The 22,732-nt window shown below is 51.5% G+C and overlaps 3 protein-coding genes across 3 annotated transcripts in view; all 3 read right to left on the bottom strand.

Moving 5' to 3' along the window:
- Positions 1 to 1,400: 1,400 nt before the first annotated feature.
- On the bottom strand, positions 1,401 to 4,886 carry LOC136111888 (somatotropin). Its single transcript, XM_065856312.2, has 4 exons — positions 4,803 to 4,886; positions 4,222 to 4,335; positions 3,754 to 3,915; positions 1,401 to 1,675 (listed from the first exon to the last, which is right to left on the bottom strand). Exons 1-4 carry the CDS (start codon positions 4,884 to 4,886, stop codon positions 1,475 to 1,477), a joined length of 561 nt encoding a protein of 186 aa, XP_065712384.1. The 3' UTR covers positions 1,401 to 1,474.
- Positions 4,887 to 8,081: 3,195 nt separating this feature from the next.
- CD79B (CD79b molecule) lies at positions 8,082 to 14,950 on the bottom strand. The gene is made up of 6 exons (XM_065856287.2): positions 14,812 to 14,950; positions 12,928 to 12,981; positions 11,821 to 12,132; positions 10,963 to 11,081; positions 10,547 to 10,588; positions 8,082 to 10,195 (listed from the first exon to the last, which is right to left on the bottom strand). Exons 1-6 carry the CDS (start codon positions 14,876 to 14,878, stop codon positions 10,097 to 10,099), a joined length of 693 nt encoding a protein of 230 aa, XP_065712359.1. The 5' UTR covers positions 14,879 to 14,950; the 3' UTR covers positions 8,082 to 10,096.
- Positions 14,951 to 17,761: 2,811 nt separating this feature from the next.
- Positions 17,762 to 22,732, bottom strand: part of SCN4A (sodium voltage-gated channel alpha subunit 4) — a 44,140-nt gene continuing 39,169 nt past the window's right edge. The window contains exons 23-26 of the mRNA XM_065856108.2: positions 22,455 to 22,592; positions 22,132 to 22,236; positions 21,154 to 21,424; positions 17,762 to 20,693 (exon numbers count right to left, since the gene is read on the bottom strand). Coding sequence (XP_065712180.2) covers positions 19,501 to 20,693; positions 21,154 to 21,424; positions 22,132 to 22,236; positions 22,455 to 22,592 — 1,707 coding nt within the window. The 3' untranslated portion in view covers positions 17,762 to 19,500. The remainder of the gene's footprint in view (positions 20,694 to 21,153; positions 21,425 to 22,131; positions 22,237 to 22,454; positions 22,593 to 22,732) is intronic.

Below are 22,732 nucleotides of genomic sequence, written 5' to 3'. Positions count from 1 at the left end.
CCCCAGTCGCAAATCTGACCCAAATGTAGCCCCTCCAGCCCCAAATTTCGCCCCAAATCCAGCCTCCAGCCCCAAACCTGCCCCAAATTCAGCCCCTCCAGCCCTAAATCTGCCCCAAGTCCACCCCTTCCAGCCCCATATCCATGATCCCTAGTCCCAAATCCATCCACAATCTGCAACTCTCAGCCCCAAATCTGCCCCAAATACACCCCTTCCAGCCTGAAATCCGGCCCTAAATCTGCCCCAAATCCACTCTCAAGTCCCCAAATCCACATCCCCCAGCCACAAATCCCAAACCTAAACGTGCCCCCCAGCCCCAGATCCACAACCCCCACTCGCAAATCTGACCCAAAACCACAACCCAAATTCACAATCCCCAGCCCCAAATTTGCCCCAAATCCACCCCCTCCAGCCCTAAATCTGCCCCAAATCCACCCCTTCCAGCCCCATATCTGCGACCCCTAGTCCCAAATCTGCTCCAAATCCCCACCCTCCAGCCCCAAATCCACTCTCAAGTCCCCAAATCCACATCCGCCAGCCACAAATCCCAAATCTAAATGTGCCCCCAGCCCCAAATCCACAACTCCCAGTCGCGAATCTGACCCAAGTGTAGCCCCTCCAGCCCCAAACCTGCCCCAAATCCAGCCCCTCCAGCCCTAAATCTGCCCCAAGTCCACCCCTTCCAGCCCCATATCCACAATCCCTAGTCCCAAATCCATCCACAATCTGCAACTCTCAGCCTCAAATCTGCCCCAAATACACCCCTTCAGCCTGAAATCCAGCCCTAAATCTGCCCCAAATTCACCCCTTCCAGCCCCATATCTGTGACCCCTGGTCCCAAATCTGTCCAAAATCCGCAATCCCCAGCCCCAAATCTGCCCCAAATCCTCACGCTCCAACCGCAAATCCACTCTCAAGTCCCCAAATCCACATCCCCCAGCCACAAATCCCAAATCTAAATGTGCCCCCAGCCCCAAATCCAGAACCCCCAGTTGCAAATCTGCCCCAAATGTAGCCCCTCCAGCCCTAAATCCACCCCAAATCCACCCCCTCCAGTCCCAAATCCAACCCTCAGCCCCATATTTGACACCCAGTCTCAAATCCACCCTAAAACCACCTCCTCCAGCCCTGAATTCACCCTGTCCAGCCCCAAATCTGCAACTCCCAGGCCCAAATCAGCCCCAAATCCATGAACCCCAGTCCAAAATCCACTCCACCCAGCCCCATATCCACAACCCGCACTCCCAAATCCACCACAAATCCATCCCCCAACCCCAAATCCACAACTCTGAGCCCCAAATCTATCCCAACAACATCTTGTCCCTCCTGCCCCCCATAGTGTCCTGTCCCCGCAGGCCCCCAAAACCCAGAGCCCCATCAGTAGGTAGCAGGTTTATTCTCCAATTTTCTTTACAAGGAGCAGGGCATCCATGGCCAACGAGGGGCCGGGGTGGTCGGGGACCCGTCCCCGCTGTCAAACGGTGCAGTTTCCCTCTCCGTAGCGCCGGCACTTCATCACCTTTAGGTAGGTCTCCACCTTGTGCAGGTCCTTCTTGAAGCAGGCGAGCAAGCCGTAATTCTTCATCAGGGCGTCCTCGTTGCGCAGGTGGATGTCGAATTTGTCGTAGGTGGGTTTGAGGATCTGGGGACCCCGCGGGCTCCGGTCCTCCAGCTCCTACGAGAGGATGGAGAGAGGCTGGGGATGAGCACCCTCCAAGGAACACGTTACCAGGGCTGCCATCTGGTTTTAGAGGAGATTGGGGTTTTTTTCCACCTTTCATTGCTTTTCAAAGGTACTTTTGAGTTTATGTGTATACAGGAACCATCGAGTCATTTTGGCTGGAAGAGACACTCAAGATCATCAAGTCCAACGATAACCAGCACTAAACCATGTGCCTAAGAACCGCATCTCTGCATCTTTTAAACCCATTGCCGGAGCTGCCATCTGGTTTTAGAGGAGATTGGGGTTTTCCCCACTTTCATTTGCTTTTCAAAGGTACTTTTATGTCTATACAGGAATCATTTTGGCTGGAAGAGACACTAAAGATCATCAAGTCCGACCATTAACCGTCACTAAACCACGTCCCTAAGAACCACATCTCCGCATCTTTTAAACCCATTGCCAGAGCTGCCATCTGGTTTTAGAGGAGATTGGGGTTTTCCCCACCTTTAATTGCTTTTCAAAGGTACTTTTGAGTTTATGTTTTTACAGGAATCATTTTGGCTGGAAGAGACACTGAAGATCATCAAGTCCAACTAAACCACATCCCTAAGAACCACATCTCTGCATCTTTTAAACCCATTGCTGGAGCTGCCATCTAGTTTTAAGGGAGATTGGGGTTTTCCCCCCACCTTTAATTGCTTTTCAAAGGTACTTTTGAGTTTGCGCCTATGCAGGAATCATTCTGGCTGGAAGAGACGCTTAAGATCATCAAGTCCAACTATTAACTGGCACTAAATCACGTCCCTAAGACCAGCATCTCCGCATCTTTTAAACCCCTCTGGGGATGGGCAATTATGCAGCACGCATTGCTGCCAGTGAGAAGGGAGCTGTGCACAAGGCTGCGGGGAGGGCAGAGTGTGTCTTTGGGGGTCTTAAAATAGGGTAAAAATTTGCAGGATCTCTCTGTAGCTACTCCAGCCAAGGAGAGGGGGAAGAGTGCGATTAATTCTCTATTTTCTCCCGCTTTCCCAGAGAACAAAGCTCTAACCCAGACCCAAGCTGCGTGCATCTGGAGCTGAGAGAGCCGCAATCTGCCACCATCCTTTGCTCACCAGCTGGCACAGTAAACAGGATGGTTTTGGTTAAGAAAACAGTGTAATAAATGGGTGAAATGTGATTATTCATCTCGTTTCTGTGTGCTGCTTCCCAAGCACATTTCAAGTGGAGAGCAAAATCTGGAAATGGTCCTGACATGTACCTACTTACTCCAGCTGAAGTGCCAGACAGAAGAGCTCTGTTGAGTCTCAGAGTCCGACTTTCAGAGTTATTGAGCTGTTAGAAGATGTAAATAATTGTCCAGACTCATTTCTCACAGATACAGGTCTCAGAGCTCCAACTACATGATGCTGGCAGATGGACTTGGTTACAGAGTACGCATAACTGGAAAGGGATTTCATTTAAAATAACAAAGCAAAAATGAAGAGCGGCCCTTGACAAAGATCTCGCTGCTGCTCTCAGCTGTCTGGGTGCTGCAAGAGAGAAATATCAGAGCATAGGCTTCCATTTGTACACAGACTTATATGTGTTATTCTTATAAAATGCTGTGAGCCCTTGAAGCCGGGCTGCAAACTTCTTAAAATTTACTCCACGTTAAATTATTTGCACAAAGATGCAGCCCAACATCCTTATGTTGCTGTTTGTACAGCAGCTTTAATTTGAGAATTGTTTGGTGCTGGGCTTGGAAATACTTTGGGTCTGGCCTACTGTGATCTTCCTGGTCATTCTAACAGTGCTATGAACATTCGTGATGTGTTTTCTTACACTCCCCAGTGACATATGAGCAATGGAGGGGTCATGATCTTGTTATTTTAAGGTAATCAAAGTGCAAAGACCTTTGGTCTTCAGAGCAGAAGGTGGGGAGATTTCTCATGATCTTTGGAAGACCCTGAGAGCTGAGTGCCCTGTGTCTAGGAGATCTCTGGTATTTTGTAGTCGTGCTACATCCTGCAAGTTACCCTCATCAGAGCTTGGATCCCTTCTTCTAGGTCCTTTAGGTGTATTTTATAGTCTTGCTACATCCTGCAACTTACCCTCATCAGAGCTTGGATCCCTTCTTCTAGGTCCTTTAGTTTTTCATACACTCTATCTGAGGTCCCAAAAACCAGGTTGTTTGTGAACACCTTGCTTAGGTATTGCACCGGGCTCAGCCAGGACTGGATGAGAACCAGCGAAAACCGAAGCAGCTCCATGTCCTGAAATTCAGAAAAGAAGAAAGTTACCTTCTCCCTCCAAATAGCCTAGAGGTGACCCAGAGATGTGCCACCGCTCTTCCAGCTGCAGCAGATACAGACAAGTTTGCAAGCTGAGAACCACCCAACCATCTATCCCATGCAATTTTACAGTCTAAGAAGACTCTTTCTTTCTTCATATAGGGCTTAAATAGTGAAAAGGCAGAGCAAGAATGAGACCTGAGGAAGCAAAGAAGTGCTCACAGGTGGAAACGCTCTGTTGTGTAACGCAGCACAGCTGGGCTCTTCAAACAGGGGGGGAGAACTTACCGATTTCTGCTGGGCATCATCCTTCCCCGTGGGCGCAGGGATGGTTTCTGAGTAACAAAATGCCTGAGAGTTTTTATTGGTGTGTCGCTGGTCCTCTGGAATATAGGTGCGTTCCTGTGGAGACATCGCAAATACGCTCAGATCTGCTGCCCTTGTACAGCAAAGACCGCAGACACTTCCCCGAGCTGTCCTGAATAGTTAATTTTCGCAAGAAATTAATGTAAGACATAAGGTGTCTCCGCACGGGGTTGGCAGGGAGGAGCGGGAGTTCATTTGTGTGCACAGTAGAAACTGGACCTAAAATTCTTCCTCTTGCTGAGCCAAGGTGCTAAGCCGGACCCACACTTGGGTTGGGTTTGCCCAAGGAGCAGATGTGTGCAGGGGCAGAGAGCTGTGAGGTGGAGACAAGGTCCAGGTGCCATCCTGTTGATACCGTTTCCCTTCAGCAAGAGCTGATGGAGAAGGCACCAAGAGTTGAAAAGTCTCCGTTTGTAGGAAACTCTAGTGGGTGGGAAGCCGTGGTGCGCTCCTGAAACCCTCAAGCTAATGCGGAGGAGCTGCCCGGGGGCCACAACACTTACGAACTCTTTGTACGTCTCGGCAGCCAGGAGGTGAAGGTGCTGAGCCCTCAGCACGGCGTTGGCAAACAGGTTGGAGAGGGGCATGGCCGGGAAGGTGGCGGCTTCTTGGGGCCACTGCAGCCCCAGGGCCATCACGGCGATGAAGAGAGGAGAAAACCACGACCCTGCGGCAAAGCGGAGAGGAAAGGTGTTCGTGGCCTTTGGGGACCGTGCTGAGGACAGAAGTGGCACTTGGGAGTTGACTCCCAGCCTCTTCTGACCTTCCTGAACGTCTCGTTTGATTCCACAAAGTCAAATAAAACCATGTCACCTTTGACTAGACATGTCCTCAAGGCCCATACTGTTCTAAACGGCATCTTCCTGGCTGAAGGGTCCTTGTTCCTCCATGAAAACTAGAGTGTGTCACAGCGCTTTTCCCTAAAATACTCATGTTTTTCCGAAGGCTTTGCCCTCACGAGGAGAGCATGGTGCCCTCTTCATTGCTTAAGCAAGCAGGGGATGGTGAGGACCAGGTGAGCTCCCACCAGTACCTCAGGTTGGCCTTGGTCTACACCATGCTGCTGGTGTGAAACCGGCTGTCTGGGATGAGGGATGATAGAACCAGAGATTCATGGAATCATTTTGGTTGGAAAGACCTCTAAGATCATCCATTCCAACCATTAACCCAACACTGCCAAGTCCACCACTAAAAAATGTCCCTAGGAGCCTCATCTGACGTTATGTGTGCTGTGATCAGCTGCTTTTTTCTCTCTGGGACACACCTGTAGAATTCGGTGATCTTTGTCAAGTCTAAAGGTTTTCAACCCGTGACATCTAACTCACACAACTGTCCATCTGTGCCTGGAGACCACAAAGTTAATCTCAGAGCAACACCTTTCAGTGGAGGAATGCCCTGGAGCCTGTAGGACGTCATCCTGATCCCCGCCTTAAGCTCTGAATATGAGTTATAATATCCCTGCCAACATTTTTGTTAATAATAACTATTATAACTGTGGCTTGACCTTGTTCTTCATGTTCTCCACCATTTCCTTGCCCAGTTTTGGTTAAAGACTACCGAAGATAATTCATTAATTAAAGTCAGTCTGTGCGGAACGGTATCCTTTTTCATTGATTTCATTGATTTATGAATCACCGCGTTTTAATTTAGGGCTGAGTTTAATTTGGTACTGAGTGCGCATAACCCACCGCAGCAGCACCCCCTCCTCATCTCCCATCACCCTACATGTGCAGCCTCACTGACAACCCTTTAAAAACCGAAATAAAGAGAAGTACCTGGAGCCATTTCTGCCCGGTGCGTTGCTCAGGTGTTGCTTGACGGGGAATGTTTCCTCCTTTCATCTCGGCTGAGCCACCCCTTATATAGGAAGGGGTCTGTTTAAAATGTATATATGTGTTCATGATCACAACAACATCTCTGTATCCTCTCGGTGCATAAATGCACGAGTGTTCGCAATGGTGCTACCTAATTGTAGTCATTTATACATGGATGGAAAGGTTGGGGAGGTTGTTTGCTTGAGGTTGGAATAGGTGTTGAATGATTTCACCATATTCTGCTCTTTATTACAAATAAAGGTTCTATCATCACTGGAAGACCTCTCCCAAATGAGGGACAGGAATTTGCCACAGGGGGTCAAAAATCCACCCGATTGTCCCCCCTGTCTCTACAGCCTTGTCCCAGTTAACGGGCTGATTGCCCAGTTTGGGAGAATTTTGGGATGTTTTCCCCTTTATTGTTAGTGGGGATAAAGCTGGATGTTGTCAGATGAATCCCATTTTTCCAATTCATTTATTTCATGCTATCAACACTTCTTAAGTTCAGTAAACAGCTTTGGTGAGCTGGTTTGCCAGAGGTGTGACCAAGAGCCTGTGGTTGTTCGGGTACCAGTCTGACCAGTCTGAATCCAGATGCCAGTGCACTGGGAGGTTTGTCATGTCCTCAGCTGGGAAGGAGGGAGAGGAGATGGGGAAGAGGTGACAGAGTCATGGAATCATTTTGGTTGGAAAGGACCTTTAAGAACATCGAGTCCACCCATTCCCCCACCCCTGGCAATGCCCCATGTCCCTGAGAACCTCATGTCCGTCTGTCCAACCCTCCAGGGATGGTGACTCCAGCACTGCCCTGGGCAGCCTGTTCCAATGCCCCACAGCCCTTTGGGGAAGAAATTGTTCCCCACATCCAACCTCAACCTCCCCTGGCGCGACTTGAGGCCGTTTCCTCTGCTCCTGGCGCTTGTTCCTCTATTTTTGACACAAAGATGGGGACGAGCAGGGGTCACAGTGCTCCCATCCCAGCTGTTGAGCAAAACAAGGCAGAACCTGCAATGGGCAACCCCAGGAGAGTCTTAAAGGATTTTTACTCCTCGTAAGGCACTGATTGCCCAAACCGCCCTATTTTGCCCTTTGTCCAGGGTTTGAGGACTGTTCCCTCGTCAGAGGGGGTGGTTTGGCACCCCGGGCACTGGGTTTACGGTGCCCCCATGGCTCCAGTTTCTGTGAAGCAGCATCATCCCCAGGTCAGCTGGAGCAGAGGGTGCAGGAGCTGGTTAATAAACACGCCGGGAAGAGCGTGATCTGTTCCGAGAAGCACCCGGGTGTTTGCACATGGTGCTGTCGCCGAATAAATGTCAGTCCCTAGAGAAAAGGGAACAGTGGGTCCTGCAGCTATCAGGTATCCCGTCACCCAATAGCCAGCAACATCTGGGTGTGTTTTTCTGCTCCACGTTGTGTTTAAATATGTCAATATTTGTCCGAGATGAGCAGAGCAGCCCAGCACACATTCTGCTGCGTGATAATGACGATGTTCAGGCGCTGCAGGTCGGTATAGCCCCTTGCACCCGCGTCCTGCCCATCGCTTGTTGCCTCTCTAGCTCTATTACTCAAAACATGGTGCTAAATGAACATTTTCTTTATGTTGCAGCCAAGCATGGAGATGCCAGGATGATCCAGACATGGAGAATTGGTTTGTCCCCGATCATCTCGGGGCATTAAATGAAGCAGAAGCGCCATGGGGAAGGCAGAGCGTGACAATTACAGTTGCATAAGCAGCTCTCAAATATCAGCCTGGCGTGTTTCTAGCTCTCAAGTGCCTGCGTTTGCCACCCAAAATGGCATCTCCCAAAGCAGCGTGACACTGTGTAATTTCCAATTTCCTTTTCTATTTTATTTTTGAAAGAGAAAAAACAACCAGCCCGAAACTCAGTTCTCTTCAGGGTGGTCCTGGGTCCAGCTGCCTCACCCTGAGCATCACCAGCAGCATCTAAACAAGTGAAGCAACTTTCTTGGAGCAGAGAAGGCTCTGGGGAGACCTTATTGTGGCCTTTCTGTGCTTAAAAGAAAGATTGCGTTTAACACAAAACATGAACACTACAGAAATACTAATTTGCTTCTGGCATTTTAAACAAAACCCAAACCCAGGGTTAAGGGGGCGGCTGAGCGGAACTGGGGTGGCTGCAACTGCTTTTGACATCGGCGGCTTCCTCTCCAGGTGCAAACAGCGGATTCTCCTCTTTTTCGCGTTATTTGGTTAAGCCAGTTGTGCAAGTTGTTTGCATGGAGCTGAGAGAGCGGTTGGGAACTGGGAAGGCCAGAAAATTTGCCTTCCTCTTCCATTCTATAACTGAAACCAAGGGGTGGTGGGATGAGCTTTGCTGGTCCTAAAACTGGGGCAAATGTGGAAACCGCCAACAGCCAGTTCACTTCTCTCACTGAGAATACTCCTTTAATTAATCAATGTAATAAGCAAAACATGTTTAGGTAACATTTGTATACATATGCATGCAACTAATTTGTGATATTTTTATTTAACTAGGAAAAATCAACCTTAAAATGCTGTTTTTTGTGCTGTTCAGATTGAATTCCAATTTTCCATGAAGGTGGTTTAGTGGTAAACAAGAACCATCCCTGCTTGAAAATCCCCGTTTCCTCACGATTTTACCCTCCCTTTTCTGCTGGCAGTTTTGGGAAGGGAGTGGTCGTGTTTTCCTCTCCTCTGGGATTAAAATGTCACAAGCACAGGGGTGCAGGGGCTTTTGTGGGGGACAAACCCGCCTCTCCGGACCCCCCGAGCCCCATCACCCACCCAGCTGCTGCCACCACTCCAAGATAGTTTTTATTAACAAAACCAATTAGTGCCGCTCTGTTCCTCTCCAGATGTTTTTTAGCTTCTCTCGCAAGACCAGATGTGGCCGGGAGCGGAGCTGCTGGCCCAGGGCCCTGTTCTCCTGCTTCGGTTCCATGGGCTTTGTCTCTCGTCCCAAACTGACGTCTTGGGACCATGGAGGTCCTTCCCCCAACACGTGTTGAGCAAGAGCTTCCAGGAGAGCCCCAAAGCTGCTGTTGGCTTTATATCCCTTATATCTTTACATCCCTGCCTGCTTTTGGGGCCCTGATGAGGTGAAATTTGGGTTCTAGCTAAGCTGGACCCAGGAAAAGCTGCTCCTTATTCCCAGGACATCCCACCATCCCTGGCACCAGAGTTGTTGGAGACCCTTGGACCAGGTGTGGTAGGACAGAGCAGGAGGTGGATTTACCCATGACCTTTATTAGGACTTCAAAAAGAAGTTGGATGCTTGTGTCCCACAATTGGCATCTTTCCCGTAGGTTCTGAGACTGGATGTGTCCTTTACCACGGGGATGTTCTGGTGACATGGGAAAGCTCTTGTCTGGAGAAGAGCAAGACTTGAGAAAGACCTTCTGGGTGAGAGCTGTCTCCCCAGCTTTTCTGTAGTCTTTGGGGAGAAATAAAGGATTTCGGAGGTTCCTCCATCTCAGACAACAGCCAGTTGGGCGTGGACATGTCCATGGCTTTAGAGCTGGGCAGTGACCCCGAGTCTTCTTCTCGTAACACCCCTATGGTGCTGCTTACCTCGACTCCTCTGCCAGGGCTTCAGGGGGGTCTCACAGCTCAGGAGGGTCCCTGCAGCGTGGACACTGCCCATGCCTGGTCCTCTCCTTCACAGGGGTGGAGGGGCTGGAGGAGACCCACCACCCACTCTGATACTTCCATGGCATTAACCATGCAGGAGCTCAGTGCCGTGATGTAGGGCTGGGCTTTGGGGGCAGTTTGCTATTGAGGGGGTCTGTAGGTGGCTCCTAATTTCTATGTAGGCTTTAGGGGTTCGTCAGCAGGAGCTGTGGTGGGCACAGCCTGGACACGGCAAAGCGAGCACCCAAGGGCAGCAGGACCTGAGCTCTGTGCGATGCTGCTGGAGGTGGTTTGCAGCCCAGGATCCAGGTGTCCATCAGAGCTGTGGTCCAGGGCAGGGTGCTGGCAGGGTGGTGGGCGCAGGACCCCCTCACTCCTCGCCCGGGTGCTCCCCAACTGTCCACTTGGCCTTCACGTCCCGGAAAGGAGTGATGTCCTCGTAGGTGGCCATCTGCTCCACTGCCAGGCCCTGCGCCAAGAAGAAGGATGTTGAGACACGGCGAGGGGACACCATGGTTTTGGCCACAGTGCATCTCCCCTTGGTGTCCCCAGGTGGGGAGCCATCTCCAGGTTGTCCCCCCAGAGACTGGAGTAGGTTGTGAGAGGGGAGACAATGAGGATGGGTGGCTGGATGTGCTCAGAGCTTGGCTCAGTTTTATGAGCAGCTCCTCATGGCTGATGTGCAAGAAGAACTTGAGAGGAAGATGCTCCAATGTGCCCTCAAGGGCTGGTGCTGCTGAGCAGACATCCAGCAAGGCCACAAGCTGTTGCTTCAAGGGTTGATATCACAGAGCTATTTCTATAATTAATGCAGCAGTACCTCATATGTGTGCTCCTCCTCCGGCCTTTCCTTGCCTTTGCCCTATGGAGAGGAAAGTCACAGGTTGGGTGTCACCAAAACCAACTGGTATCTTCCATCCCATGCATAGATGAGGTTTTCAGGGACATGGGTCAGTGCCAGTGTTGGGTTAACGGTTGGACTGGGTGATCTTGAGGGACTTTTCCAACCAAAATGATTCTATGACCCCCTGTCCCCAGCCTTGTCTCCCCAGGCCATGTCCCACCACTCCCCCAGGCAAAGCCAGGCATCCCACACACCCCAGTTTAGATGCTGATTTCCCAGATTCATGAGCCACGCTCCCAGGTAACAGCTCCAAACCCAGTGCCTGCCTGTAGTCATCCCTGGCAGTGTCCTCCCCTGGGCACATCCCTACTGCCGGAGATGCCCTCACTTACTTTATCTAGGAAGATGAACACGGGGACACTGATGAAGATGACCAGGAGGATGGACTGGATGATGATGATGGCGTCTTTCAGGGTGTTCCTGTTCCGGATCTGCTGGATGTTGCTGTAACCTGGGAACAGCAGCACAGGGAGAACCCCAAGTCCCACCTCTGTGCCAGGCTCCCCGGGAACAGGGACGAGCTTGGCATGGCCACAGGCTCGTGTGTCAGCAGAGCAGATGGGGGGACGTGAGAGGAAGAGAGGAAACGGCCTCAGGTTGCGCCAGGGGAGGTTGAGGTTGGATCTGGGAAACAATTTCTTCCCCAAAGGGCTGTGGGGCATTGGAACAGGCTGCCCAGGGCAGTGCTGGAGTCACCATCCCTGGAGGGTTGAATGGAGATGAGGTTCTCAGGACATGGGGCAGTGCCAGTGGTGGGGGAATCGTTGGACTCCATGATCTTGAGGGTCTCCTCCGAGCAAAATGATCCTATGATTCTATGACATGGGTGACGTGTCCTCCCCCTTGGAAGAGACCAGAGCATCACAAACTACCCCCTAGCATCAGGGACCAGCTCTGGGATGAGACACCTTGGGCAGCACCCACCACTAGCTGGACAAATCTGATTTATTAAGGGGATGCACCCCCTGGGATGTGTTCTACAGGATGGATGTGCCAGGGCAAACCAGGGGGGTAATCCTGACAACAAACCAAGGAACCTCTGTGGTGCCAGGGAGCACCTACAGCTATATCTGAAGGGGTCCCACCAGCATGGTGGGTGCACAGGAGCATGATGTGGGGTTCATATGAAGGGGGAAAGGGTGAGAGAAGGAGAACGAGCATCTCCTGGGGTGCATAGAGCTCCCACTCACCCACGACTCTCAGCTCCGTCCCGCACGAGTGCGGCTGCTGCTTCTGCACCACGAGGTTCTTGCTGTCGCACACGTAGATGCCGTTGTCCTCGTAGTTGCTCCTGAAGATGGTCAAGTTGATGAAGCTGGGTTTCCTCTCGATGTGGTAGCGGGAGGTGTTGTGGTCCAGCTCGAGGATTTCGTCGCTGTCCTCCACCGTTTTGTACCACTGCATGCTCTGGGGCTCTTCGGTGTAGCAGATGAAGTGGACGGGCGTGTTCTTCTTGGCCACCACGTAGCGTGGATGCTGATGGACCATGGGACACTCGCCACCTGCCAGGGGACAAGGGCGGTCATATCAGCAAGGACCTGGTGCCCGGGGAGTGTCAGAAAAATAGCTGCTCCCACAAGACCCCCTCCGGCATCTCCCAAATCAGGAGCTTTTTGTTTTCATGGATTACACTGCTTTTTGAGCGTTCAGCTTTGGTTTTGTGAATCGTCATCATCTGGGGGTAGAAATCAGAGACTTTAGGGGAAAACATGCTTTTAAAGGAAATGCCAGTTTTCTGTGGGAATGGCTGCACTGGAGTAATGTTTTGCTGCTCCCACCCCTCTCTGTGCACATCTCGTTAGTCCCAGCTCCAAAATTACACCCTGAATGGACACACACCATGAAGTCTTCACTAGCACAGACCCATCTCCCAGCTGGCGTCTCTCACACTGCCACATTTTTTTCATTTTGCTGTATTTTGTATTTTTGCCCATGTTTTGGGTTGCAGAGCTCATGTTTAATGCCCCGTGTGTGGGAATGTCACGAGCGCCGTGTGCCTGAGCCCAGACCCTGATCTCAAGCCACATCCCCCTCATGCAACATGCTCTGCAAACACAGAAGAAAAACCACCTTAGGAAAGACAAAACAGGTCCAGTTTGCAGAAGGAGAGCAAAGCATAGGGCTGGGGAAATGCTGGGGAGCAGGTCACAGCCTGGGTATTGCCTCTGCGATGGGGAAGGGCTGTGGGTGGTGGGACATCTGCTCTGAAGATGTCACCTTCACAGTGCAGTCAGTGGGGAAGGGAGGGACCCTGGGGACACACATAGGAACAGAGCCCAGTGGGTCTGAGCTCTTACCTGTGCTGTTACTTGTGCTGTTCCCAGCGATGGTCATGTTGGCCGAGATCCCACCTGTAAAAGAAGATCCATAAGAGAGCAACCAAGAGCTCATGTAGGACAAGTCCATGTCCCACATGGGATGGCACGTGCCATGGGTCCTTTGCTCCCACTCCGTGTGGGATGGAGCACTTGGCAGCATCAACCAGAGCCACACTCAGAGGACAAAGAGCAGTGGAGTTTTGGGTGCAAACACTTCTACTTCCATCCCATCTCCTGAATTTCCTTGAAGCTGCTTTCTGGTTGACGTCCCAGTGAAACCTGCCTTTGCTAAGAACCTCCTCCCGGGCTCTGACCTTTCAGAAAGGCTCCAGACAGACTCACATCTCTTCATTGACACTCTCAATTCGCTGAATCAAACAGAAACACTTTCCCTGATGGGGTTTCCTTGGCCTCGGAGCCCCGTGACGTCCTGGGGGGACCGCAGGACCATATAACCCCCCGGGACAAGGGCTGGATGGAGCCACGGGCCCTGCCATGCAGTGCAGGAAGCGGGGTGAGGCGGCGACCCCCCAGCACCTATGGGTGCTCCGGTGCCTCGGTTCCTCTTGCCGCAGCTGGGCAGGAAGCCCCAGCCCTGTTTACCTCATCGCTTCAGTGCCCAGCGGATCTTCACCAAACCCCACCGCGGGGAAGCTGGCACGGGGGCGGGGGCTGCACCACCTCCCAGAAGCTGCAAAACTCACCCCCCAGGAGAAGGAAGGTTCAATTTTGAGCCAGCGATGTGTCTGTGTGGCCAAGAAGGCCAACGGTACCTGGGGTGTTTGAGGAAGAGTGTGGCCAGCAGGTCAAGGGAGATTGAACTCCCTTTGCTATAACCTGGTGAGGCCACATCTGCAGAACTGGGTCCAGTGCTGGGTTCCCCAGTTTAAGAAGGACAAAGAATTACTGGAGAGGGACCAGTGAGGGCTACGAAGATGCTGAGGGGTCTGGAGCATCTTCCTGATGAACAGATCTTCTCTCAGCCTTTCTTCAACGTGGAGAAGAGGAGCTGAGAGGCATCTTATAGTTGTTCATAAATATCTCCGTGGTGGCCACCACGAGAGTCAGGATGAAACCCTGCAACCTCAAATCTGTGCTGGACTTGCGTGGCCACCCAAGAGAAGCTCTCTAAATGTCCTTTCCCCCAAGGGCACAATTGTCCCCAGATGAGGGTGGGATCTGCTGCAGGTTTTTGCGGGTGCCCCTGCCCCAAGCGAGAGGGGTTGGAAGGGGACGGGAGTTGTGTCCTGGGTTCAGCTGCTGCTTCTCCACAGGGGTGCTAAGGGGAACAGCACAGGGGTGTTCACACAGATCCCCCAAATCACCTCCAAAGTCTTTTTCCACCCATTTCTCTCACTCCTTGGCACTGAAACCCTATAGAGCAAAGGGACGTGGCTTGGCCGTGGCCTCAGCAATGTGCTCGCCCTGTCCTCAGGCATCCAAGAGCAATACATGGTAAAAAACCCAAAATGACACAAACCCCAGCTCTTCTTCCTTGCCACTTGCAACCAGTCTGCACCCACTCAGTGCTGGGGGTGCAGAAATCTCCCGTGCTGGGAGGTGAGATGGTTGCATCCCATCTCTGCACCCCAATGGGAAGAAAAACCCAAAACCAACCCAAAACCAACCCAAAACCTGAGGCAGACACCAAGCCCCAGGCCCTGGCGGGTCTCCCCTGACTCTGCTGCACCCAGGGCTGCTTCACTGCACGAAACGGGACTGAGAATTGTGATTGCAAAAGATAAATTAAAACTAAATAATTTGAAGCCAGCACTGGGTGAAGCCCCTTACACCATTCAAGATGCATCAGCTGGGTGGACGTTTCCTTGCTCTGAAATGCAAAACCCTGTGTTTCATACCTACCTGTGACCAGAGCCATCAGCCAGAGGTTCGCCTGGAGCAACCAGAGCGTCCTGCAGAGATCAGCCATTGTTCATCGCAGACGGCAGGGAAACGTCCAAATGCTGCTAAAAAACACAGCGGCAGCGCTGACCGGCTCGGCCTCCGTACCTAAAAATGGCAAAGCCGCCGCAACGCGAGGCGGCCCCTTTCCTGCTCATGTAAATCCTCCTCCGTGGGGACTTTCCCCTTGGGGCTGGTTTTGAATGTGTCACAGACGCTGGGGTGGATGGTGCCTGCGCCCTGGGCACCGTCCAGCCGCGTGTCCACCGGCTCTGCTCGTCATGGTAGCCTTGACTGGTGGAGCTGGACATGACCCATGTGGGCCCACACCAGAACTGGAGATGAAACATCTGAAAGGCGGTTGTAGTGTGGAGGGTGTTGGGCTCTGCTCCCCAGGAACAAGCGCCAGGAGCAGAGGAAACGGCCTCAAGTTGCACCAGGGGAGGTTGAGGTTGGATGTGGGGAACAATTCCTTCCCGAAAGGGCTGTGGGGCATTGGAACAGGCTGCCCAGGGCAGTGCTGGAGTCACCATCCCTGGAGGGTTGGACAGACGGACATGAGGTTCTCAGGACATGGGGCAGTGCCAGGGGTGGGGAATGGTGGGACTCCATGATCCTGAGGGTCTCATCCAACCTAAACAGTTCCATGATTCTATGAGTCCATCTGCAAAGCGCTCGGTGATGCAGAACCTGTGCTGAGCACAAGGGACGTCCCCAGGGAGCAGGGTGTGACCACCAGCGTCTAGAAGAGAGAGGTGGCCAAAAACAAGGTGTCCCCTCCCTGGGTGCCAGCCATGCCCACTCCACACCCCTTCGCCATGACAAAGACCTTCTCCATGAGTCCTTTGGACACAGCCAAAGCACAACATGGCACCCTAATGCAAGATCTGTCCTCCTCTGCTCTGAGACAATAATTCAGTTTCCCTCCATGCCATGTTTTACCGGACGTGGACGAGCACTGAACTGTAACTCCATGTGAAAAACACTTTTGGGTACTTTTGCCTGCTGTGTTGGTCCCCAGATGCTGGGTTTCTCCGCCCCAGGGTCCCCCCAACCCTCACCTTCTGCAGGCTTGGTGGTTTTTTGGTGGTTCTGAGCATCCGGCAGCTGCTGGGAACCAGCCTAAGACTCGCCTGAGGGGACGTGAAGCAAGAAAGAGGAGAAATAAAGGTTTCCAGAGGAACACTCACCCCAGCAGGGAAAAAGAGATGATGGGAGAGTTGTCTTCTCCTGGTAGAGGAGGCAGGTTGTGCTGTACACTGGAGCTGCCAAGTCCCTGCAGCCATCACCCTGGTCTTGCCGTGATATCCCAGCAAGGCAGAAATGATGGGGGGTGCCCATGTGCTTGGTTTGTCGAGCCCTGGGTTTGGAGACAGGAGCTGTGACGAGCCAGGCAGGGGTGCTGGAGGTGCCTGGGGTTTCCCTGTGAGGCAAACCCGGGAGCAGGGCGCAAACTAACGAGGTTTTGCAGGGACATTGGCCAAATGGCCCCACTGTGCTGCCTGCAGGCACCTGGGCATCTTCAAACAGGCACAGACCAGGTCCTGAGGGGCTTGGTCTCCTCTTGAAGTCCCCTGTACCTGTAGTACCCAGTGATAAGGGATGTAGGGAGACCTGATGGCCTCACAGGGAGCATCCCCTGTCCCCATGTCCCTTCCCGTGGACCATGCTGTGTCCCAGAGCAGAACAGAGCAGCTGTGCCCTTCCCCAGCCCATCCCTATTCATCAGGGCTCGTGTTTCTCCGCTGTCCTTTCCTCCGCTGCAGGAGGACAGGGATGGTGGCTCTTGCCCCCTCCTCCCTGCCATCCCTTACCTGCGTGGGAACCACGATGCTCAACTTGAATTACGCCAGCGCCGGGACAAGCTGTTCCAGCAAGAGAAAACACGTCAGCGAGGCCATGCCCTGGTCCTCGGGGACATCAGCAGGTCCCAGAGGTGACTCCTCTTCCAGCCACATGTTGACATAGAAACCTCCTTTGCTCACCGCTGCCTTGTCCATGTGATGCTGAGCGGGGCTGGTTTGACATGGACCTGCTGGAGAGGGGCCAGAGGAGCCCCAGGAATGACCCGAGGCTGGAACAGCTCTGCTGGGAGCACAGGCTGAGAGAGTTGGGGTGCTCAGCTGGAGAAGAGAAGCTCCGGGGAGACCTTAGTGCGGCCTTTCCGGACTTAAAAGGGGCCAAGAAGAAAGATGGGACAGGCTTTTGAGCAGGGCCTGTTGCCACAGGACAAGGGGCGATGGTTTGAAACTAAAGGAGGGAGATTCAGGCTGGAGATGAGGAAGGAATTGTTGGCCCTGAGGGTGGTGAGAGCCCGGCCCAGGTTGGGCAGAGAGGTGGTGGATGAAGCATCCCTGGAGACATCCCAGGCCAGGCTGGACGGGGCTCTGAGCAACCTGAGCTGGTGAAGATGTCCCTGCTCATGGCAGGGGTGGCACTGGGGGGGCTGGAAAGGTCTCTTCAACCCAGACTATTCTATGACCCTCAGAGCCTGGCAATGGGGCAGTTTGGGGATCTGCATCTCCCCCAAACCCACCTGTCTCCTTGGTTAACCCTGCAGCAACATCTCCTATTGCTCCTGTAGTTGGGGGTCATTGCCGTGGGGCGCTAAAGGCTCCAAGAGACTTGTCCACGAGCAGAACAGAAGCTCTGGGGTCTTGTCTGGGTTGGAGGTGCCAGGGGGAACCAGCCCACGGGATCTCTTGTGTAGGATGAGGCCACCAAGTCCTGCTGAGGATGGCAGGTCCAACCAAGACCACACACAGGGGCAACCCCTGGAGCAATGGGATGGGGCATTTACACCTCCCATGGTCAGGGAAAACATTTCTCCCTCCAACACACCCCAAGGCATTCGATATCGTAATAATAGAACATTTACAGTTGTTTATTTTAAGAAATGTACAAAGAAAAATGGCGTTAGCTCACAGAAATCCCGCTCTTTGACGTCTTTTTCCCATCACCAGCGACACGTACGTACAAGCAGCATCGATTGTGAACCACAATCCAGGCTGGAAACCACTGTGCCACGGATGCTTCCCATGGGAACGGCTTCTAAAGCAGCTCGGGCTCCTCAGCGTCGCCCGAAGCAACTTGGAAATGAAAACACGAGGCTATGGGATGAGCAGAGCGACCCTGACTCTGCCGCCTGCCCAGTGACACGTGGATGCAAACCAGCTCAGCACCGCATCCGTAACGGCTCGGCACCAAAACCAGCCCAAGGAAAAAATATATAATAATTATAATAATAATAATAATAAAAAAAGACAGACCTTTGGCTTCAAGAAGCAGCCCTTGTTTTAACTGGAAGACGTTTTGGTTCATGTTTGGTTTGATCTCAAGAGGTTTGATTTCCCCTCCTTTTGAAGGCAGAAAGCAACCCGGAGATGAACTCAGGGCCTTTTGCACATTTTTAAAAGTTTAATTTCCCTTTGCCCACCTGGGTAAAGAGGATTAAAACCTTTTCTCCCCTGGGAAAACCCTCCTGTGGTGGGGGGTTTGGTGGTGAGGACCTGCCTGGCCCCACCAGGCTCTGCAGAGACCCAGCACATGCACCAGCTCATCCCCACAGGAAGGATGCTCGGCCCCCAGATTTGGGGATTTACACCCCAGTGGGGTCACTCACGGCATTAAAACGCCCTCAGTGCTGTGGGGCAATGGTATTTAAGGGACCCCATTGAAGCAGCAAATTGCACGGACTGTTCAAACACTCCAGTCCCCAGGGATGCACTTCATTAATTAATTAACCAACAGCCCCCAGCAGGACATTTCCACTTGCTACAGGGCTTGGAAAAAAACCCTAAAAGTGGTTTTGTTACAGGGACTGGGGATTTTTGGAGGAGGTTTTACGAACTCTGCCTTTGTCCATTGCTTTCCTGCCACAACATCTGGATGAAATGGGAAAACAGAGAAGCTTGAATATAAATATAAATACCCTTTACATTCGTACCGTAGAGACCTGAATGATTTATGATTCCAATGCATATTCAGAGACCTTTGAAACCTGATATTTAACCCTGAGAACATATCTGCAGATGCTTTGTTTTGGCTATGCAAACCAATATTTAAGACATAATTGCACTTTCTTTGTATATAACAAAAAAAAATAATTCATAAAGCTTATTCAAATATTCAAAAGAAAGGTGCTACTTTAAGACATTGGAGATTTTTGTTCACAAAACCTTGTCTTTTCTGTAATTATTCTTAATACTATTTCACATGGCTCATCTTCCACTGGCTACGTGGCTGCACTCTGGAAGAATAATATATAGGAAAATCTCTTAATTGTGAAATAACATTAATAAATAATTACTTTAAGTAAAAGGACAGCCGTTCTCATTTGTTAATGTCTGAAAGACATCGTTACCACGATGAGATCATTTCAAAACTAAAATGTTTCTCTTTTGCCAACAACAGATAGATTTCACATTTAATTCTCATAAGAAAAAGAATATTGAACTCTTCGCAAGTGCAGCGAGCTGTAAAACCCAAGATCAGTGAGAGATCCTGCTTCAAAGTTAAGGTGTCTACTTGAATTATCTGAAATTAGCTCAATATCTAAGATCTACTGATCCGTGTATGGAAGAGCTCTAGAAAAGGAGATATAAATGAAGTCTTTTCAGGCTGGGCAAGAGATGGAATCTTCTCCTTGTGTTATACCAGCGACTCCTTCACAACACGTTCCTTACCCCGCGTTTTTGCTTCGCCAGGAGCATCGGGAGTCTCTGAGCCGGCAACGGGTGCAAGACCAAAGGCAGGGGCCGTCCCCACGTCTGTCCCACTGTTCCCATAAATCTCCTGCATTTTGGTGGCGATCAGACCCTCCTTCTCGGGCGCGTCGTCCTTCAGGGCGTCCTCGTCCTTGCTGTGCCGGTACATGTAGGACGCCTGCTTCACCGAGCGCCTCAGGAGGTACCTCCGGAAAGCCCTCTGGATTTTTGTGGCGCAGACCTCCTCGTGTTTCCTCTTCAGAGTGGTGGTGATGGGTTCGTAGGAAACCTTGGAGGGGTTCGCGGCCATGAACTTCTCCTCCATGGTGGCCTTCAAGGCGTCCATCTCTCCCGAGTCTCCCAGCACCTCCTTAGTCAGGGCAAAGAGGATATCCAGACAGTGGATTTTGTCCCCGGCAACCATTGGTAGATCCATGGTGATGAGCTTGATCTTGTTCGGCTTGGGAATTTTGAGTGGCTCCTGTAAGGTGTCTACAAAGTCAGACAAGGTGCTGTATGCGATAAACTGGGTGGCGTCTGGGTCAAACTTCTCCCAGATCTCATAAAACATTTCGAAATCATCTTCACAAAGAGGTTCGCTGCTCTCCTCTGTGGCCACGTTGAAGTTCTCCAGGATGATGGCAATGTACATGTTCACCACGATGAGAAAGGAGATGATGATGTAGCTGCAGAAGAAGAAGATCCCAATGGATGGATTGCCACAATCCCCTTTTATAGAACTGCCGGGGTTTTCCAGCTCAGGGTCGCAGTCGGGGGGACCACTGTTCAGGATTGGGTTGAGGAGGCCATCCCATCCAGCTGACGTCGTGATCTGGAAGAGGCAGATGATGCTGTTCCCAAAAGTTTCAAAGTTGAAGATGTCATCGATCCCCGACTCTTTCTTTACATAGGCGAAGTTCGACATCCCGAAGATGGAGTAGATGAACATGACAAGGAAAAGCAGGAGACCGATGTTGAACAGGGCAGGCAGGGACATCATCAGAGCAAACAGGAGGGTCCGGATGCCTTTTGCCCCCCGGATCAGCCGGAGGACACGGCCAATCCTTGCCAGCCTGATGACCCTGAAGAGGGTGGGTGACACGAAGTACTTCTCTATTATGTCCGAGAGGACGATACCTGTGAAGGGATGAAAAAGAGGTGAGCTTGCCATGCTCTACAGCCAATGTAGGGAGGCGAGGTAGACCTACTCCATCTGGTAGGGCTGGGGGGACACAGGCAGGTGAGGCCACCCCCAATGGCACACAGTGCTCTGCTCTGCTGGTGGCAAAGGGAACGTGTTCCAAAACTTCTCTGAGCACAAACCCAATGATTTAATACTGCCTGTTCTGTGTCAGCAGTGCAACTGCGCGACACAGAGACAAGGGCAACCCAACACCAAGGAGTGGGACAGAATCACACCCCCTCACCCTGCCTGGTGGCCTCATGTCTGTCTCATCCTGTTGGCTTGGCCCTGCTCAAAGAGTGGGTGTAAGAGGGTGGCCAGTGACAGCCTGCTGATTGTGGACTGGCCAAACCGCTTCCACCCTTTGTTATCCCATGGGACCCCTGAGGAACCAGTGGAACCTTCAGGACTCACCCAAGATGGAGAGGATGACCACCACAAAGTCAAAGATGTTCCAGCCGATAGTGAAGTAGTAGTAGCGCAAGGCAAACATTTTGAGCACACACTCTCCAGTGAAGATGACAATGAAGACCAGGTTGATCTTGTAGAGAATAGATGTTTTGAGTTCGCTCTGATCATCCGTTTCCACCATCATGGTCACCATGTTAAGGCAAATCAGGATCATGATGGTTATGTCAAACACCTGCTTGGTAACAAAGTCAAACACCATCCCTTGAAACTTGTTCTGCCGTAAGGGTCATGTAGGTGATGATGGAGAACCAGAGGTGAGGTGCAAACATGGGACAGACACACAAAACAAACACAACAGAAAAAGAAGAAACTTTATTTAAAAAAGTGCAGGAAACCTCAGGTTTATGGTCATCACACGTCTCATGGCCACAAAAGCTCTGGAAGAAGAATACCTATCACTGTGTGGGATGAAACCTTCCTGGTAACACCATGGCCAGGAGGTGTGGGCACAGAGGACAGTTGGTTTCTAATAACTTCCACGGCTAATGCATCAGGGCAAAAATAAACACATGGGAAAAGGCCTCACTGGGCTGGGCTATCAAATCAAAACCTGTTAAAACTGCACATGTATTGGTGATGTCCCCTCTAGGAGTGTTGAAAACTGAGCTTTCCCCGAGTAACTCCCTCTGTGAGAGGAGCTGAGACAGGAGAAAACCCTAATCCCTGAAAAAGGGATCTCCAACTTGTCCTTTAGAGCGGACCCAGGAATGAAGAGCAGATCCAAAGGAGGTGGCCTGACGGGAACCTCTTCTGAAGCCCCAGCTCTTATCAAGGTCCTGTCTGAAAAACAGCAATGGGGAGCCAGGATTTGGCTCCTTGCCCTGGTAAATGCTCTTCCCTGGAGCCTCTCGTTCACTTTGGGACAGTTGGTGGGTTTAAGTGCTCCCCATGTTGTACTCCAAGGTGATGAACCCAACATACCGACGGCCTGGGGATGGGCTTCTGGGGTTTCTTGGAGCCGAGCTTCTTCATGGCATTGTAGTATTTCTTCTGCTCTTCCGTCATGAAGATGTCTTTGCCTCCAAAGTATAAAGGGAATCAGCTCTGTTAGTCTTGGGAACTCACCTCTTCCTACCAAACGTCTCTGACCGTGCTCCTTCCCACCAAGCATCTCCAACCAAGCTTCTACCAGGTTTTGTGAAACCTGCTTCCTCCCTTCTTACCCTTTTTTGCCCTTTTCCACCTCCATCCCGGATCAGTGTCTCAGGATGCAGTAACAGCTGCAGGACCCAGAAAATACTTATCTTTTTCTTCTGCTGGTTGAAGTTGTCGATGATGACGCCGATGAAGAGGTTCAGGGTGAAGAAGGCACCGAAGATGATGAAGATGACAAAGTAGATGTACATGTAGATGTTGATCTCATACTGTGGCTGCTCTTCGATCTGACCGGGAGAGATGTGAAATGTGAGAAAGTGTGTCCCCAAGCCCCCCCCAGCCAAGGGGTCACTGTGTCTGGGCAAAGCTGTGGGGTGACTGCTCCAAAACCTTTGGCAGATGTTGTGTGGGCTCAGTGGCAGCAGCC

This window comes from Patagioenas fasciata, chromosome 22 (assembly GCF_037038585.1).
Source record: "Patagioenas fasciata isolate bPatFas1 chromosome 22, bPatFas1.hap1, whole genome shotgun sequence".
Lineage (NCBI taxonomy): Eukaryota > Metazoa > Chordata > Aves > Columbiformes > Columbidae > Patagioenas > Patagioenas fasciata.
This window is presented reverse-complemented; position numbering and strand designations above follow the sequence as displayed.

Bases quoted from the DNA above. Each gene is read 5' to 3' on its own strand.
- LOC136111888 (XM_065856312.2), bottom strand. From the start codon at position 4,886: ATGCCCCTCTCCAACCTGTTTGCCAACGCCGTGCTGAGGGCTCAGCAC. The intron at 3,916-4,221 runs GTAAGTTCTCCC...TCTGAATTTCAG, and splicing joins ATGATGCCCAGCAGAAATCG to GACATGGAGCTGCTTCGGTT. The intron at 1,676-3,753 runs GTAAGTTGCAGG...ATCCTCTCGTAG, and splicing joins GGATCCAAGCTCTGATGAGG to GAGCTGGAGGACCGGAGCCC.
- CD79B (XM_065856287.2), bottom strand. From the start codon at position 14,878: ATGGCTGATCTCTGCAGGACGCTCTGGTTGCTCCAGGCGAACCTCTGG. The intron at 11,082-11,820 runs GTGAGTGGGAGC...TGCTGTTCCCAG, and splicing joins GACGGAGCTGAGAGTCGTGG to GTTACAGCAACATCCAGCAG. The intron at 10,196-10,546 runs GTACTGCTGCAT...TTCTTGGCGCAG, and splicing joins AGGAGGAGCACACATATGAG to GGCCTGGCAGTGGAGCAGAT.